Source organism: Microcaecilia unicolor, chromosome 9, assembly GCF_901765095.1.
Source record: "Microcaecilia unicolor chromosome 9, aMicUni1.1, whole genome shotgun sequence".
NCBI lineage: Eukaryota > Metazoa > Chordata > Amphibia > Gymnophiona > Siphonopidae > Microcaecilia > Microcaecilia unicolor.
The window spans coordinates 6501250-6518950 of record NC_044039.1 but is presented as its reverse complement, the minus strand read 5'-3'; the positions used below and the strand labels follow the sequence as shown (position 1 = coordinate 6518950).

General features: G+C 44.8%; 1 protein-coding gene across 1 annotated transcript in view; it reads left to right on the top strand.

The window, feature by feature from the left end:
- Positions 1-17701, top strand: part of LOC115477548 (LARGE xylosyl- and glucuronyltransferase 1) — a 332081-nt gene that overhangs the window by 273551 nt on the left and 40829 nt on the right. The window contains exons 8-9 of the mRNA XM_030214492.1: positions 4742-4854; positions 11992-12117. Coding sequence (XP_030070352.1) covers positions 4742-4854; positions 11992-12117 — 239 coding nt within the window. The remainder of the gene's footprint in view (positions 1-4741; positions 4855-11991; positions 12118-17701) is intronic.

Here is a 17701-nt window from a genome sequence, read left to right as displayed (position 1 = left end):
TTACAATTTGTTACAGATTGGTTATGGATTACATTGTGCAGAATTATGCGAGACAATCGAAGTGACGTTAAGGAGTGCAACAGTGGAACACGAACATTGGAAGGAGACAATGGGAGCTTGAGGGCAATATTAAGGCATAAAGACATATAGTATACATATTTCTATGAGTAAAGGTAGGAGTGATGAGTGAAGTTAATTTTATAGATTGTATTGAAAAGAACCCACTGTTGGGCCATTGACAATTTATTAAAATTGAATACTGATAAAACTATTCTTTAGTTCAACTGTGTGCCTCAGCCAGGTGGACTTCCTTTTGTCTTCATTAGCACTCCAAAGCCAACAATCTTGTTTAGTAAGGAAATTAAAGTGAGATGGAATTCCTTATAGAGCATCGGTGCAGAGGCCTTTGCTTTAGATCTTGCTCGGTTAAAAATTCCTGCCATCTGCCCAGAATCCACATTTGAGGCCTGTTAGCTGTAGGGATCTGTCAGAACAGGATCCCGGGTGGCCTGACCTTCAGCAGGGAAGCTCAGTATGTGAACAGCACTGTAACTGGGAAAATTCCTGAACCAAGGTTATGCTTTTTATTTATAGACAGGTGCCTGGTTCAGTTTTATCCCTACTGCATAGTCTTCTGGGTCTCGTCAATGACATTTTCAGGCTAGAATCGTTTTATAGATTTATTTATTGGGATTTATTAACCACCTTTCTGAAGAGATTCACCCAAGGTGCTGCACAACAGTTTAGCATAAAATTTGCAATTTTGTTAACAGCATAACAATAGTAAAAAGACCAAATTTGAGCATAAATGCAATCGATGAGGTAAAGCTGGAAATGGCAAATTGAAACCTAATAACAGGACTAACATGAAACAGTATCAAAAATATACACGTTTAACAGCACTGCACAACAATCATATAACGGAAATATCATAAATGACAGTACAATACAAACAGTACCATAATAGGCAGCAAGGAAGAACAGTCATGTAACAAAGTTGTTTGATGACAGCATGATACCAATGAAACACCTAATAAGCCCGCATTAGATCATTCGAGTAACATAGATTTCTGTTATATGATTGGAGTGGAGGAGTGGCCTGGTGGTTAGGGTGATGGACTTTGGTCCTGGGGAACTGAGTTTGATTCCCACCTCAGGCACAGGCAGCTCCTTGTGACTCTGGGCAAGTCACTTAACCCTCCATTGCCCCATGTAAGCCGCATTGAGCCTGCCATGACTGGAAAACGCGGGGTACAAATGTAACAAAAAAAATAGATACTATTGGAGATTCTACATGGAATGTTGCTATTCCACTAGAAACATTCCATGTAGAAGGCTGCGCAGGCTTCTGTTTCTGTGAGTCTGACGTCCTGTGCAGGACGTCAGACTCATAGAAGCAGAAGCCTGTGCGGCCACATTGGTGATCTGCAAGGGCCGACTTCTACATGGAATGTTGCTAGTGGAATAGCAACATTCCATGTAGAATCTCAAATAGTAGCATCAGTGGAGGAGTGGCCTAGTGGTTAGGGTGGTGGACTTTGGTCCTGGGGAACTGAGGAACTGAGTTTGATTCCCACTTCAGGCACAGGCAGCTCCTTGTGACTCTGGGCAAGTCACTTAACCCTCCATTGCCCCATGTAAGCCGCATTGAGCCTGCCATGAGTGGGAAAGATATGATGTTAATGCTTTGGGGACAAGACGGGTATTGCACAGTCAATTGGGATAAATAGATGGGTTGCTAAACTCGAGGCAGGTTCTATGTACAGTTAAATAAGGTATGAGGATCTGGTCTGTTACAGGGTGTGCAGTCCAGGTGCAGAGAGAGTGTGTAGTCAGTCACCAAGTCTTGGGAGAAGAGCCAGGCTTTCAGCTGCTTTCTGCAGTAGAGGTAGTCTCAGGTTAGATGTAGCCCCCCTGGGAATGGATTCCAAAGTGTGGGAGCTACCCCTGAGAAGGCTCGCTGGCGGGTATCGTGCCATACGATTTGTTTTGATGAGGCTACATGAGTGATGCTCATGACGAGTGATGCTGCTGGAAAGGACCTTAGAGGTCCTAAAATGTGTATAGAGAGTTAACTTATTCTTTAAGTGCTCTGGCCCATTTTGTCTGAGGAACTTGAAAATCAAACGTAAAAGTTTTCAAATTATCCCTGTAAGCTACTCGTAGCCAGTGTAGTTTTTGCAGGACGGGTGTGATGTGTTTATGCCACTTGCAGCCTTCTCTGTCGTGCTGCAACATTCTGAATTGGCTGGAGCCGGTGCAAACTCTGTTTTGGTTTGCCCAGTGTACAGGGCATTACAGTAGTCCAGTCGTGACATGGACCACTGTGGTCAGACTCATCTTTTCAATATATGGTGAGAGATTTCTTAGCTGCCGCAGATGGTAAGAGACAATTTATAAAGGTTGTTTGAATTTGCCGGATTAGAATGATGAGTCTAGCAGAATCCCAAGATTCCTGAACTGTGATTTTTTTTTTTGGAAGAGTTCATATTTCCCCAAAGGTATTTTGAAGTCCGGTATTTGTCCATTTGCATTAGAATCCCAGAGAATCTCTGTTTTGCTTGGGTTCAGGCAGAGGTTGTTTTTTGTTTTTTTTTGCCCATTCCTGAGTGTTTACTCAAAGCTGGGGCCGATTCTGTTCAATATATTTGTGAGTGACATTGCCGAAGGGTTAGAAGGTAAAGTTTGCCTATTTGCGGATGATACTAAGATTTGCAACAGAGTGGACACCCGGGAGGGAGTGGAAAGCATGAAAAGGGATCTGAGGAAGCTAGAAGAATGGTCTAAGGTTTGGCAATTAAAATTCAATGCGAAGAAATGCAAAGTGATGCATTTAGGGAGTAGAAACCCACGGGAGACTTATGTGTTAGGCGGTGAGAGTCTGATAGGTACTGAGGGGGAGAGGGATCTTGGGGTGATAGTATCCGAGGATCTGAAGGCGACGAAACAGTGTGACAAGGCGGTGGCCGTAGCGAGAAGGTTGCTAGGCTGTATAGAGAGAGGTGTGATCAGCAGAAGAAAGGAAGTGTTGATGCCTCAGTACAAGTCGTTGGTGAGGCCCCACCTGGAGTATTGTGTTCAGTTTTGGAGGCCGTACCTTGCGAAGGATGTTAAAAAAATGGAAGCGGTGCAAAGAAAAGCTACAAGAATGGTATGGGATTTGCGTTCCAAGACGTATGAGGAGAGACTTGCTGACCTGAACATGTATACCCTGGAGGAAAGGAGGAACAGGGGTGATATGATACAGACGTTCAAATATTTGAACGGTATTAATCTGCAAATGAACCTTTTCCGGAGATACGAAGGCGGTAGAACGAGAGGACATGAAATGAGATTAAAGGGGAGTAGACTCAAGAAAAATGTCAGGAAGTATTTTTTCACGGAGAGGGTGGTGGATGCTTGGAATGCCCTCCCGCGGGAGGTGGTGGAGATGAAAACGGTAACGGAATTCAAACATGCGTGGGATGTGCATAAAGGAATCCTATGCAGTAGGAATGGATCCTCAGAAGCTTAGCTAAAATTGGGTAGCGGAGCAGGTGGGGGGAAGAGGGGTTGGTGGTTGGGAGGCGAGGATAGTGGAGGGCAGACTTATACGGTCTGTGCCAGAGCCAGTGATGGGAGGTGGGACTAGTGGTTGGGAGGCGGGAAATACTGCTGGGCAGACTTGTACAGTCTGTGCCCTGAATAAGGCAGGTACAAATCAAGGTAAGGTATACATATATGAGTTTATCTTGTTGGGCAGACTGGATGGACCGTGCAGGTCTTTTTCTGCCGTCATCTACTATGTTACTATTTAGAAAAAAAAAAAAGATAGCTTTTTACCTGCTGCAGTAAAAAGGGGCTTCAGCATGTGTCAAAAACCTGTTGCCAGAAAATGTGGTCAAGGCGGTTAGCTTAGCGAGGTTTAAAAAAAAGGGCTGGTGGTTGGGAGGAGGGGATAGTGCTGGACAGATTTGTACGGTCTGTGCCAGAGCTGGTAGTGGGAGACGGGACTGGTGGTTGGGAAGCGGGGAATAGTGCTGGGCAGACTTATAGGGTCTGTGCCAGAGCTGGTGGTGGGAGGCGGGACTGGTGGTTGGGTGGCGGGGAATAGTGCTGGACAGACTTATACGGTCTGTGCCCTGAAAAAGGCAGGTACAAATCAAGGTAAGGTATACACATATGAGTTTATCTTGTTGGGCAGACTGGATGGACCATGCAGGTCTTTTTCTGCTGTCATCTACTATGTTACTATGTATATGTGGTTCAATGAGTATGAATACTTCACTCATGTGGAAGTGCAGTGTGCTGAATGAAGCCCTCTATCAGCAGCATGAGGTACTCTGCTTGCACAAACATGTCGCATTATGTCTCTGCTATACATATTCTAATGATGAAGGGCTTTGCAAATCAATTTAACATCCTGCAGATACATCGGTGCATCTTACAGGGATTTTTTTTTTTTTGATAGCATATTTAACAGCCTGAGCAGCAAAGAAATCCAAAAGCTATGCTCTGATCTTCATAAAATGTATTTTACCATTTCTTGAGGAAGGGATTCTGCTCTCACTGTATTGAAATTATTAAACATTTTACCGTGGCTAAAACACTCAGTAACTTTGAAAGAACATTTCCCTGTAGAACACTTCAGGACTTTCTGGCTGTGTATCTTTGCCTTTCCTGTGGCTACAGCGGGGCTCGGTGATGAATTTAGCACAATATCGTAATGGCATTTTCCCACCTCTGCGCGTTTCTGTTCCAGGTGTCATCTTGCTGCTCCTGGATAAGCTTCGGAAGATGAAATGGGAGCAGATGTGGAGGCTGACAGCAGAACGAGAGCTAATGAGCATGCTCTCCACCTCATTAGCAGATCAGGTGCGTGCACGGGGCAGTACGGCACTGGGAAGGGGACCCTGCATCTGCTTTAACAGCATAACATAGGGGTCATGGCATAACCTCAGGCTTTTATCAGGTTATGTGGCACCAGATGGACAATTAATAGGGTCAGAGCGGTGGGAAGGCATTGTGTTATTTCATTGTTAACACAGGAATACCGATAGCTCTCTTGGATATGTGGAAATAGGAATCACACCTTACACTGGACTACCTCACTTATTTGGACACGCGCAATGCCTGATGCACCACCACGTCATTTCCCATACCGGAAATGAAGTTTCTTTACTTGACTATTTAATTACTCTATAATTTATTCTATCATCCATGAAGATTAATGCAACACCACTTTGTAAGATAGCCTGTCTTGTACATCCACTTCGTATTTCTCAGATCCGGAAGTGGCGACTGTCACTACGGCAATATGTAAGCCACATTGAGCCTGCAAATAGGTGGGAAAATGTGGGATACAAGTGCAACAAATAAATAACCCAGTTGTGGGTGTCTTTTTATTGAACTAACTTGGGAAGTTTTTTTCTAAAATACATTAGGTGTTTGGGGTTAATGCACTATAACACTGAATTTTAACTTGCAGCAAAACCAAAACTAACTTTACTAAGCAGGGGCATTTCCACAGTTGTTTTACTGCAGGTCATGTGTTAAAACATTTTGATTAATGTGCGGTACCTGCGCCAGGTTTAACATGGAAGTACTTTCCTCCTCCTGTAGGAGGGTCTAAGTGATTCCCCTTGTTAACTGTGCATTAGCCAGTTGGTACATTATACTTACTGCGCTCTATCTGGCTAATACTTACACGCCCACTCTCCGCCCGTGCCACGACTCCTGAATGAAAACTTTTCACACACAGAAACAGGCAAAAACTACCTCAAAATCCCCTAATGCAGTTACGATGTAGCCTGTTTCCACACGTTAAAACCTGCATTAAGGGCCCCTTAGTGTATCTTTGCCAAGCTTTTGAGAGGTTTCCTCTCCATCAGGTCAGTGAAGTCTGTAATGCCTCTGTATCGTTCCATGGTGCAACCTCACCTGGAGCATTGCGTTCAGTTCTGGTCGTCATATTTAAAACAAGGTGTAGCAGAATTAGAAAAGGTTTAAAGAAGAGTGATCAGAATGATAAAGGGGATGGAACGCCACCCATATGAGGAAAGGCTAAAGAACTGAGGGCTCTTCAGCTTGGAAAAGAGATGGTTGAGGGGGGGGGAGATACGATTGAGGTCTGCAAAATCCTCAGTGGCGTAGAACAGGTAGAAGCAGGGGTGTGCTGGTAAATTTTTAACGGGCTCTCTCTCTCTCTCTCTGGGCATAGCCAGCCCTGCAATTAGAGGGGGGGGGGGGCATGGGTGGACTGGGGGGACAACATATGCCCCTCTCTCTCCACCTCATATAGGCATGCTATAGACTGCCACCACACCACACTGCTTGTTTCTGGCTCTGAGCAGCTCTTGCACATGCAGGAGAAGTCCCAGCCTGCTGCTCAGAGATGGAAGTAAGGAGCGGGGAGCACCAGCAGTCTATTAACTTGGCTGGCGAAGCTCAGCATCCCCACCAGCAAAGTAAAAGAGAATTGAGGTGGGGGCCCGAGCCCACATTTTGGGAGCCAGTAGTTAAAGTAGCCATGGAGGGCCCTACTTTAACAACCGGCTCCCATGGCTCTCGCGAGCCCATGAGAGCCTGCTGCAGCACACCACTGGGTAGAAGTGAATCGATTTTTCACTCTTTCAAAAAGTACGAAGACTAGAGGACACTCAATGAAATCATGTGGAAATGCTTTTAAAACAAATAGGAGGAAATATTTTTTTCACCCAAAGAATAGTTAAGCTGTGGAATTTGTTGCTGGAGGATGTGGTAACAGTGGTTAACATATCTGGCTTTAAAAAAGGTTTGGACAAGATCCTGGAGGAAAAGTGTATATTCTGCTATTGAGACGGACATGGGGGAAGCCATTGTTTACCATGGGATTGGGTTGCATGGAATCTTGCTACTATTTGGGTTCCTGCCAAGTTCTTGTGACCTGGATTGGCCACTGTGGAAACAGGATACTGGGCCAGGTGGACCTTTGGTCTGACCCAGTATGGCTATTCTTATGTTCTGATAACGGGAGGAAAGCTTGTCAGATACCTTTTAATTGCACTGTGTTCACCTTCAGCTTTGCTATTTTCACTTAACTGAAAATCTATCTTACTGTTTTGTTGGGCTTATTGTATTACTTGAAAAACATACATTTGTAAATAAATGAAAAAATGTGGTTTTGAAAGCTGAGATTTTTTTCTACGTGGATTAAATAGTTTACAGTAGAATGGGATATTAACTGGTTGCTCATTTCTTGCTGCAAGGAATTTTCCTAACCCTCCCATTCCTCCATATCCCTTTTTCCTAACCAGACATTCCTCAGGATAAGCATGCAGTACAATCACTACTACTGCCTATAATTTCTGTAGCGCTACTAGAAGTACGCAGCGCTGTACACTTGAACATGAAGAGACAGTCCCTGCTCGACAGAGCTTACAATCTAATTAGGACAGACAAACAGGACAAATAAGGGATAAGAACAAAGAGTAGCAAGATTCCGGAATCCCAAAGAGTAGCAAAGATTCCGGAATCCCAAAGAGTAGCAACATTCTGTGCAGAATCCCAGAGAGTAGCAAGATTCCGGAATCCCAAAGACTACTACTACTACTTATCATTTCTATAACGCTAGTTAGACGTACGCAATGCTGTACACTGAACATGTAAGAGACAGCCCCTGCTCGACAGAGATTACAATCTAATCAAGACAGACAGGACAAATAAGGGATAAGGACAAAGGGTAGCAAGACTCTGTGCAGAATCCCAAAGAGTAGCAAGATTCCGGAATCCCAAAGAGTAGCAAGATTCCGGAATCCCAAAGACTACTACTACTTATTTCTATAACGCTAGTTAGACATACGCAGTGTTGTACACTGAGCATGTAAGAGACAGTCCCTGCTTGTCAGAGATTACAATCTAATCAAGACAGACAAATAGGACAAATAGATAACAGAATTACTTAAGGTGGGACTGATAAAAGAGACATGGGGACTGAACACGTGAATAGGAGTTAGGAGTTAAAAGCAGCCTGAGAAAGGTGGGCTTTTAGCCTAGATTAGAAGACCCAGAGCTGGAGCTTGATGTACTGACTCAGGAAGTCTATTCCGGTCATATGGTGAAGCAAGATAAAAGGAAAAGGAGTCTGGAGTTGGCAGTGGAGGAGAAGAAGATAAGAGAGATTTACCTGATGAACAGAGTTCCCAGGGAGGAATGTAGGGAGAGATGAGAGTGGAGAGGTACTGTGGAGCTGCAGAGTGAATGCACTTGTAAGTCAGTAAGAGGAGTTTGAACTGTATGTGGAAATGGATAGGGAGCCAGTGAAGTGACTTGAGGAGAGGGCTAATATGAGCATAGCGACACTGGCGCAATAGAAGTCGTGCAGCAGAATTTTGAAGAGATTGAAAGGGAGAGAAATGGCTTAGTAGGAGGCCGGTGAAAAGTACTGTAAGATAGATGTGGTACTACTACTATTTAGCATTTCTATAGCGCTACAAGGCGTACGCAGCGCTGCACAAACATAGAAGAAAGACAGTCCCTGCTCAAAGAGCTATGTAATAAAAGTGAGCCAAGTATAGGACAATCAAGCCATTGTGACATCACTGATGAGGTTGGCTCTTATTGGTGGCCTGAGGCATTATGACATCACACTATTAGCTCTGGTTACAAGAGACTACTACTACTATTTAGCATTTCTATAGAGCTACAAGGCGTACGCAGCGCTGCCCAAACATAGAAGAAAGACAGTCCCTGCTCAAAGAGCTATGTAATAAAAGTGAGCCAAGTATAGGACAATCAAGCCATTGTGACATCACTGATGAGGTTGGCTCTTATTGGTGGCCTGAGGCATTATGACATCACAATATCACCTCTGATTACAAGAGACTACTACTACTATTTAGCATTTCTATAGAGCTACAAGGCATACGCAGCGCTGCACAAACATAGAAGAAAGACAGTCCCTGCTCAAAGAGCTTACAATCTAATAGACAAAAAATAAATAAAGTAAGCAAATCAAATCAATTAATGTGAACGGGAAGGAAGAGAGGAGGGTAGGTGGAGGCGAGTGGTTACAAGTGGTTACGAGTCAAAAGCAATGTTAAAGAGGTGGGCTTTCAGTCTACATTTAAAGGTGGCCAAGGATGGGGCAAGACGTAGGGGCTCAGGAAGTTTATTCCAGGTGTAGGGTGCAGCGAGGCAGAAGGCGCAAAGTCTGGAGTTGGCAGTAGTGGAGAAGGGAACAGATAAGAAGGATTTATCCATGGAGCAGAGTGCACGGGAAGGGGTGTAGGGAAGGACGAGTGTGGAGAGATACTGGGGAGCAGCAGAGTGAGTACATTTATAGGTTAGTAGAAGAAGTTTGAACAGGATGCGAAAATGGATAGGGAGCCAGTGAAGGGTCTTGAGGAGAGGGGTAGAATGAGTAAAGCGACCCTGGCGGAAGATGAGACGGGCAGCATAGTTTTGAACCGACTGGAGAGGGGAGAGGTGACTAAGTGGGAGGCCAGCAAGAAGCAGATTGCAGTAGTCTAAACGAGAGGTGACGAGGGTGTGGATGAGGGTTTTGGTAGAGTGCTCGGAAATGTCCACATCTAAAATGAAGGATATCCTTATTTACATTCTCAAATAAAAATTAAAAGTTTAGAACTTTTAGATTTCAAACATGAGAGGTTTCAAAGATGAGAGTGCAGACCACCGTGAGCAGTCAGCTCTCCTGCATTAGGAGGGGGATTTGCTTTTTTTCCCCCCTACCAAAAGAATGTTTATAAATATTTTTTCGTTTGCTTCATCTTACCACATGTCAATGAGGGACTAAAACAAATCTTTTTGCTTGTCATCAAATATCCCTTTCATGCAGACTTTTGTTAATAATGATTACCTAGAAAGCAGAGCCTTCTGGATTGGCTTTGTAGCCATAGTAGGACTTTCTGTTCACAAGGTTAGGGCTCTTCAGCTTGAAGAAAAGGCGGCTGAGGGGTGATATGATAGAAGTCTACAAGCTAATGAGCGGAGTAGAGCGGACAGATGTGAAGCGTTTGTTTACACTTTCAAAGAACAATAGAACCAGGGAACACAAGATGAAGCTAGAATATGGTAGATTTAAAACAAATAGGAGAAAGTTTTTCTTTACTCAGCGTGTAGTCGGACTCTGGAACTCGTTGCCAGAGAACGTAGTGACAGCGGCTGGCCTTATGGAGTTTAACGGGGGTTTGGACAGATTCCTGAGGGAAAAGTCCATTGAACATCATTAAGAATTAAGTTGTTCTTTTTTGGGGGGTTTTGCCAGGTTCTTGAAGCCTGGATTGGCCACTGTCAGAGACAGGATGCTGGGCTTGATGGACCCTTGGTCTTTTCCCGGTATGGCGGTGCTTATGTGCTTATTTTCAAAGTTTACTGGTTAAAAATAATTGTGGGAGTTTGCGCATCAATGCTGCACATTGCCAGATGATGTCCCTTGTTTCTGTTCTCTTGCCAACAGGGGCATAGCCAGACTTCAGCGGGAGGGGGGTCCAGAGCCCAAGGTGAGGGAGCACATTTTAGCCCCCCCCCCCCCCGCCACTTTTGACCCCCCCCCCCCCAGTGCCACCACCCCTCCCCCATCCCTTTCAACCCCCCCTCGCGCCACGCCAGCCCTTCCCCACCACCTCCAACCCTCCCCCACCACCGCCAGGTACCTTTGCTGGTGGGGGTCCCCAACCCCCACCAGCCGAAGTCCCCTTCAGCGCCGGTCTCCGAGTCTGGCGCATTTGCTGATCTGGATTCTATTTCTGTGAGTCCTGACACCTTGCAGGACGTCAGGACTCACAGAAACAGAATCCAGATCAGCAACACGCCGGAGACCGGCGCTGAAGAGGGACTTCAGCTGCCGGGGGTTGGGGACCCCTGCCAGCAAAGGTACCTGACGGCGGTGGCAGGGGAGGATTGGCGGCAGGGGGGGTGAAAGCAGGGGGGCCAGGGCTAAATCTGCAGGGGCCCATGCCCCCGCGGCCCCACCTAGCTACGCCCCTGCTTACCAAGATACTCTCTGGTTCACTTGGGTCTGGGGATGCTGTGTAGGAGGTCCTGGTTATTGCACAATAGTGACACCTAGTGGTCAAATTGAGCTAGATTTCAAAAGGAGCCCTAGGGTAGTTCCAGAGCAGCAATAAATGAGTTCTGAGGGAGATATAAAAATCCCCATGTATTTTGAATGAAGGTTCCTTGCACCAGATCCCAGCCTTGGTTCTGATTGAGCAGGATGAAACTGCTAAGACGATGTTCAAGTAAAGCTGAGCTCCTAAATTTATGCTCCTAAGTTAGGCTCATAAATTTGTAACCTATTTCCAGCAAAATTTATGAGCCTAAGTTTCCAGCAAAAAAAAAAAAAAAAATCATCCTCATTTAGGAGCTTAAAAGTTATGCTTATAAATTTAGGCCTGCCATTCATTTGCCTAGATTTATGAGTCTGGTGCTGAAAATCAGTGCCTAGCTTCTACTCCCCCCCCCCCCCCCCAACCGTAAATCTACCCCTGTTCCCACCCAATTTTTAGGAATGTGGTGAAATTTTGAGTATAAAGTTATGCATTCAACCCTAGTAAATTATCGAAGAAGCCAAATTTATGAGCAGAACTCTAAAATTAGGAGCATAAATCCTTTGAATATCAGACTTGTTTTGCTCTGCATTTTGAGCAGCTTGAGAGAAAATAATGTGCAAAGTTCAGTCTGTTTTCTTCCTGAGCAGACATTGCTAAACTTTGACTAAACAGTCACTTGTTGATGATGTCAGCTCATAGAGGAGATGTACTGAGATTGATTCCATTCCAGACCCTTTCATCACTGGAGGGCTGCCGGTAACAGCTTCCAGATGTTAACATATAGGCACCAATTGAGCCATCAGTATGTGCTTTTGGTAGGCAGGTGGTCTTGGGGAAATTTCTTGGATGAATTTGTGCATATTTATAGCTGGACTATCAATTTATTGCATCACTTCTCGTGTCGGTTGTATTAGGGCAGGAAAACATTTTAATGCGCCCATCTGTCTTGTCTTTTCTGCAGGACATCTTTAATGCAGTCATCAAACAGAATCCCTTTCTGGTGTACCAGCTTCCCTGCTTCTGGAACGTGCAACTGTCTGACCACACCCGGTCCGAGCAGTGCTACAGGGACGTCTCAGATCTCAAGGTACAGTAACGAGCGATGCGGCAGCAAAGCGATTTGGGTTTTAAGATTCAGCACAGCTTCCAGGAACACAAGACTCATCTTCTTAGGTGTTAACGTACTGCACGGTTTCCAGATGGATATGCAGATTGTTTCCAGATAGCGTCCCGGAGGATTAATTCAGCTCACAATTCACTCAAAATGTAGCAGAGCTGCCAGAATTACGAGCATTAGGTTCAATCCTGGTTTTCTAACACCCGTTGGAATGCATTCCAGGTCTTGCTGTGGGGTCGATACAGAAAGCTACCTTGGACAGCAGCTTGCAGTTAACAAGGTATCTGTGCAGCATTTTATAGCTGCAGGATGTACAGAAGCTTTTCATACATACAGAGATACACTACACAACTCCATGCCTGGACACTGGCACACAACGTATTCAAATGAATGGTAATAAGGCTTTTAGCAATTTGGTCTCTGTGTATATGCAGAAGACATAAGTACATAAGTAATGCCATACTGGGAAAAGACCAAGGGTCCATCGAGCCCAGCATCCTGTCCCCGACAGCGGCCAATCCAGGTCAAGGGCACCTGGCAAGCTACCCAAACGTACAAACATTTTATACAAGTTATTCCTGAAATTGTGGAACAAACTCCCTGGGCCCATACGCCGTGCCCCCTCCCTACCCATCTTCAAATCAATGCTCAAAGCCCACCTCTTCAGTGTCGCCTTCGGCACCTAATCACTACACCTCTTCTCAGGAAATCTTAAGTACCCCAACTTGACATTTCGTCCTTTAGATTGTAAGCTCTTCTGAGCAGGGACCATCCTTAATTGTTAATTTATACAGCGCTGCGTAACCCTAGTAGCGCTCTAGAAATGTTTAGTAGTAGTAGTTTCCCAAGTCCATTTAGTAGCGGTCAATGGATTTGTCCTTTAGGAAACCGTCCAACCCCTTTTTAAACTCTGCCAAGCTAACTGCCTTCACTACGTTCTCCAGCAACGAATTCCAGAATTTAATTACGCGTTGGGTGAAGAAACATTTTCTCCTATTTGTTTTAAATTTACTACACTGTAGTTTCATCGCATGCCCCCTAGTCCTAGTATTTTTGGAAAGCGTGAACAGACGCTTCACATCCACCTGTTCCATTCCACTCATTATTTTATATACCTCTATCATGTCTCCCCTTAGCCGTCTCTTCTCCAAGCTGTATAGCCCTAGCCTCCTTAGTCTTTCCTCGTAGGGAAGTCGTCCCATCCCCGCTATCATTTTTGTCGCCCTTCGCTGCAGCTTTTCCAGTTCTACTATATCTTTCTTGAGATGCGGTGACCAGAATTGAACACAATACTCAAGGTACGGTCGCACCATGGAGCGATACAACGGCATTATAACATCAAGGTGAACACAATGCTAGAACCTGGCCGCCAGGTCTGAGGAGGTGTGGAAGGATTTGGTCTTTCTTCTGCAGGAGAGCTGAGAGAATTTAATGCTAGTTTTTTTTGTTTTGTTTTGTGTACTCACAACTTTTAGGACAGAACAAGCGGAGGCAACTCTGCACACAGGTCTGAGCAGCAAAAACTTATACCTGCACATGAACTGGAATGTAGTTCTGTGCATAAATATTAGCCTCTCAAAAAATTTTACTTGTAAGAAATTTTTGCAAGGCTGAAATTTGTCTGTAGAAAAACATTCCAGCACATTCGCAGATATGTGCTCCCAGTTCTAGCTGTCTTCAACACAGAATCTTGTGCACATGTGTCCTGCAGGGTTTCCCTGGTTTGTTTATTTTGACATTTATACTCCACATTATTCCCAACATACTTGAGTTCAATATGGCATACGGTAAATAAAACAGGCAAGGTTTACAGTACCATAAACAAAATATCAAGTAAGAGCAGAGTAGCACAAATAAGATACAAACAGGAACTAAATAAAGAACCATTGATGGCTGGTTACAATGTAACACACTCCATCAATGGGTGGAAACCTCTCAAACAGGAAAGTATTCAAATGCCATATACCACAATGAATATGCATGAACTTGATTTGCATACACTGCCTACATCTCTCTATATAAAAGGCAACACCAATGTTCTATGAAGCCTCCAGCCGGAAGTGTGAAGGGGGCGAGATATCCGGTTTCCCTATGTGTGTCTGCCCTGCCCTCTCTGTAACACAGTCAGTGAAGGAAAACAGCAGAACACGAAATCAAATCGCTGGCTCTGTAACAGTGAAGGACTCACAGGGGGGAGGGGAGAGAGGCCAGAGGGCAGGGACACACACACTCCCACATGCACACAGAAGAAAACATTGCTAGCCCCCGTTTCATTTGCATCAGAAACGGGGCTTTTTTACTAGTTATATATAAATCTGTTTCATGCATATGTATTGTGGAAATCCTGAAAACCTGGCTGACAAGGAATACTCCAGGACTGGACCTGGGAAACATTGCACTAAGGGGTCCCACCTACCTCCCCCCACCCTTCCATTTTGTATCTATGGAAAAAGTGCTCAGGGCATCTGGCCCTTTGAGAAGAGACAGATTTCAAAGGGACGCAACCCAACTACATTTTCCTAGTTGAAAATTGCTCCTCACAGGGTGGCTAAAAATACAGCTTTGTTATCGCACTCACATGTGTTTTTATTTCCATGTTATTTAACTTGTATTCTTATGCTTAATCTTAATAGGGCTTCACCTAGAGATGTGATCTGAAGCAAGTAATCAAATTTAAAGCTAAATCGGATTGGAAAGCGTTGCTCCCAAGGGGGTGTGTAATTTTGGGGCATAACAGCACCTGCACATTTGAATTTTCAAAGGGATGTAGACTGTCTTGCCCCCGTTCCGCTGTTCATAGGGGAATCAGCTGTAAAGATGGAGGAGTGGCCTAGTGGTTAGGGTGGTGGACTTTGGTCCTGAGGAACTGAGTTGGATTCCCACTTCAGGCACAGGCAGCTCCTTGTGACTCTGGGCAAGTCACTTAACCCTCCATTGCCCCATGTAAGCCGCATTGAGCCTGCCATGAGTGGGAAAGCGTGGGGTACAAATGTAACAAAAATAAAATAGATACTATTGGAGATTCTACATGGAATGTTGCTACTATTGGAGATTCTACATGGAATGTTGCTATTCCACTAGCAACATTCCATGTAGAAGCCTGCGCGGCCACATTGGTGATCTGCAAGGGCCGACTTCTACATGGAATGTTGCTACTATTGGAGATTCTACATGGAATGTTGCTATTGCACTAGCAACATTCCATGTAGAAGGCTGCGCAGGCTTCTGTTTCTGTGAGTCTGACGTGCAGGACGTCAGACAAGCAGAAGCCTGCGCAGCCACATTGGTGATCTGCAAGGGCCGACTTCTACATGGAATGATGCTAGTGGAATAACAACAGTCCATGTAGAATCTCAAATAGTAGCAACAGTGGAGGAGTGGCCTAGTGGTTAGGGTGGTGGACTTTGGTCCTGAGGAACTGAGTTCAATTCCTGGCACAGGCAGCTCCTTGTGACTCTGGGCAAGTCACTTAACCCTCCATTGCCCCATGTAAGCCGCATTGAGCCTGCCATGAGTGGGAAAGCGAGCGCAGGGTACAAATGTAACAAAAATAAAAAAAAGTGTGTGGGAGCTCTATCTGCCTGCCTCAGAGGCAGTTTGGCATTGGGTTTTTAGTTTTAGAAATGGAAACTGCCAGCATTGTTACTGAAAAGTATACAGCTAAGTTTTGCTTGTAGAGTGTTCCACTCCTTCCCCCGTACCCCCCCCCCCTCCCCACCCCCAAGAACACGTCTCTTCACAGCCCCCCTTCCAACTGTCATGCATACTGCTTCTGTCTCTCATTCATCATATACAAAATGTGTTTTTTTTCTCATTTAAAAATAATTATTCTACAAGGAAAGGGCACCTTTTTTTTTCTTGAGATGAAAGCATAAGAGGTACGTGTTAACCTGCATGAAAAATATTATAGATGGAAATGGGAAAAATCTATCTTACTGTTATCATTGAGGATCATGCCTTCTTAGATTTATTGCATAATTAAACTGCAGAACAGATGTTGTGCATCTGCATGGGGCTGGCAGCGCGACATAGTAGTCAAAATGTGGACCTATGAATTATACATCTAGGTTACCTTTTCCCCATCTCTCACTCACTGTCTGACCTTAAAAGTTACTACACCCTCCGGAGCTTGCTTTCTCGGTTCTTTATGTAGGTAATCAATAGAAATAGAATAAAATAAACCATAGAAAATAAGATGATGCCTTTTTTTTATTGGACTAACTTGATGATCGTAGGTAGCCCTTTGTCAGATCAGAAATAAGCATAGGTTAATAGATGACAGTATATATATAAGTGAAACATCAAAGCGGGGGGAAGAGGGGTTGGTGGTTGAGAGGATAGGATAGGGGAGTGCAGACTTATACGGGGTCTGTGCCAGAACCGGTGATGGGAGGCGGGACTAGTGGTTGGGAGGCGGGAAATACTGCTGGGCAGACTTATACGGTCTGTGCCCTGAAAAGGACAGGTACAAATCAAGGTAAGGTATACACATATGAGTTTATCGTGGGCAGACTGGATGGACCGTGCAGGTCTTTTTCTGCCGTCATCTACTATGTTACTATGTTACATTTCAGTGACGGTCTAACAGGGTGAGGGTGGGGTGGGTTAGGTGAGAGACAGGGAGGGCCAAGTGGATGAGGGACAGGGAGAGAGGCATGGTGATAAGAGGGTGACAAGGCAGTAGAATTTCTATGGTTTATAATGGGCTAGAAAACCCAGGTCTTCGTTAAGTCCTGTCTGTTGGGTGTCAAAATATTCAGTCATTCTGACTTCAAAGGTCTTACGTTCCTGTATTGTTTTAAAGTTCCCTTTTAATAGTCTCACCATGAGATCATTGGTACAGTGTTCTTTATGGAAGGGACAGTGCAGCTGTATGGCCAGTCTCATACTCTGTTCTGCAGATGGTTTGATTGATTGACTAGAAGCAATTAGTGAAGTTTAATGAAAATTCAAGGTGGGGGGGGGGGCAATTTTCAGCAATCATTTGAGGTGGGGTCCTTGTTCTTCATAAAGGATGCTATGTGCCACTCCAAACTTGCTGGCTTGCCCCCTAGCAAGGCTGGCTGTGGTGGATGTCCATGCCTAGGGGTTGGGAACATCAAAGACTGCCCCCTTCAGTTCCCTTCAGGAATAGCAGTGATGCTCTCCCTTCCCCCTCCCGGTCCCTCTCCCCAGAGATGAGATGAGCCTTTTATTATGAAGGCAGACATGGGTTGGAAGCATCAGTGGGAAAGCAGGTGAGGCTTCAGAGCATTATAAGGTGAGTTCTTACCCAATGCATATATGAGATTGGCATGAAGCAGTGGGATTTCTTCTTCATGTGCTCTCAAAAACCTGTATCTCCTCCTCTCCTGGCATCAGACCCAGCTCAGTGCCTCTGCTTACAGCTCTTGTTGCATGAAACCCAGGTGACGATGCACAAAGGCAGCTGTAAAAATACGTCTGCCTCTGTAAAATTTAGCAACTCACAAACAGTGAACGGTGCACATAGAGGATCACATGCAAATGAGTTGCACAGATTCCCCTTTGTGCATCACTCGCTGTCAAATGCATT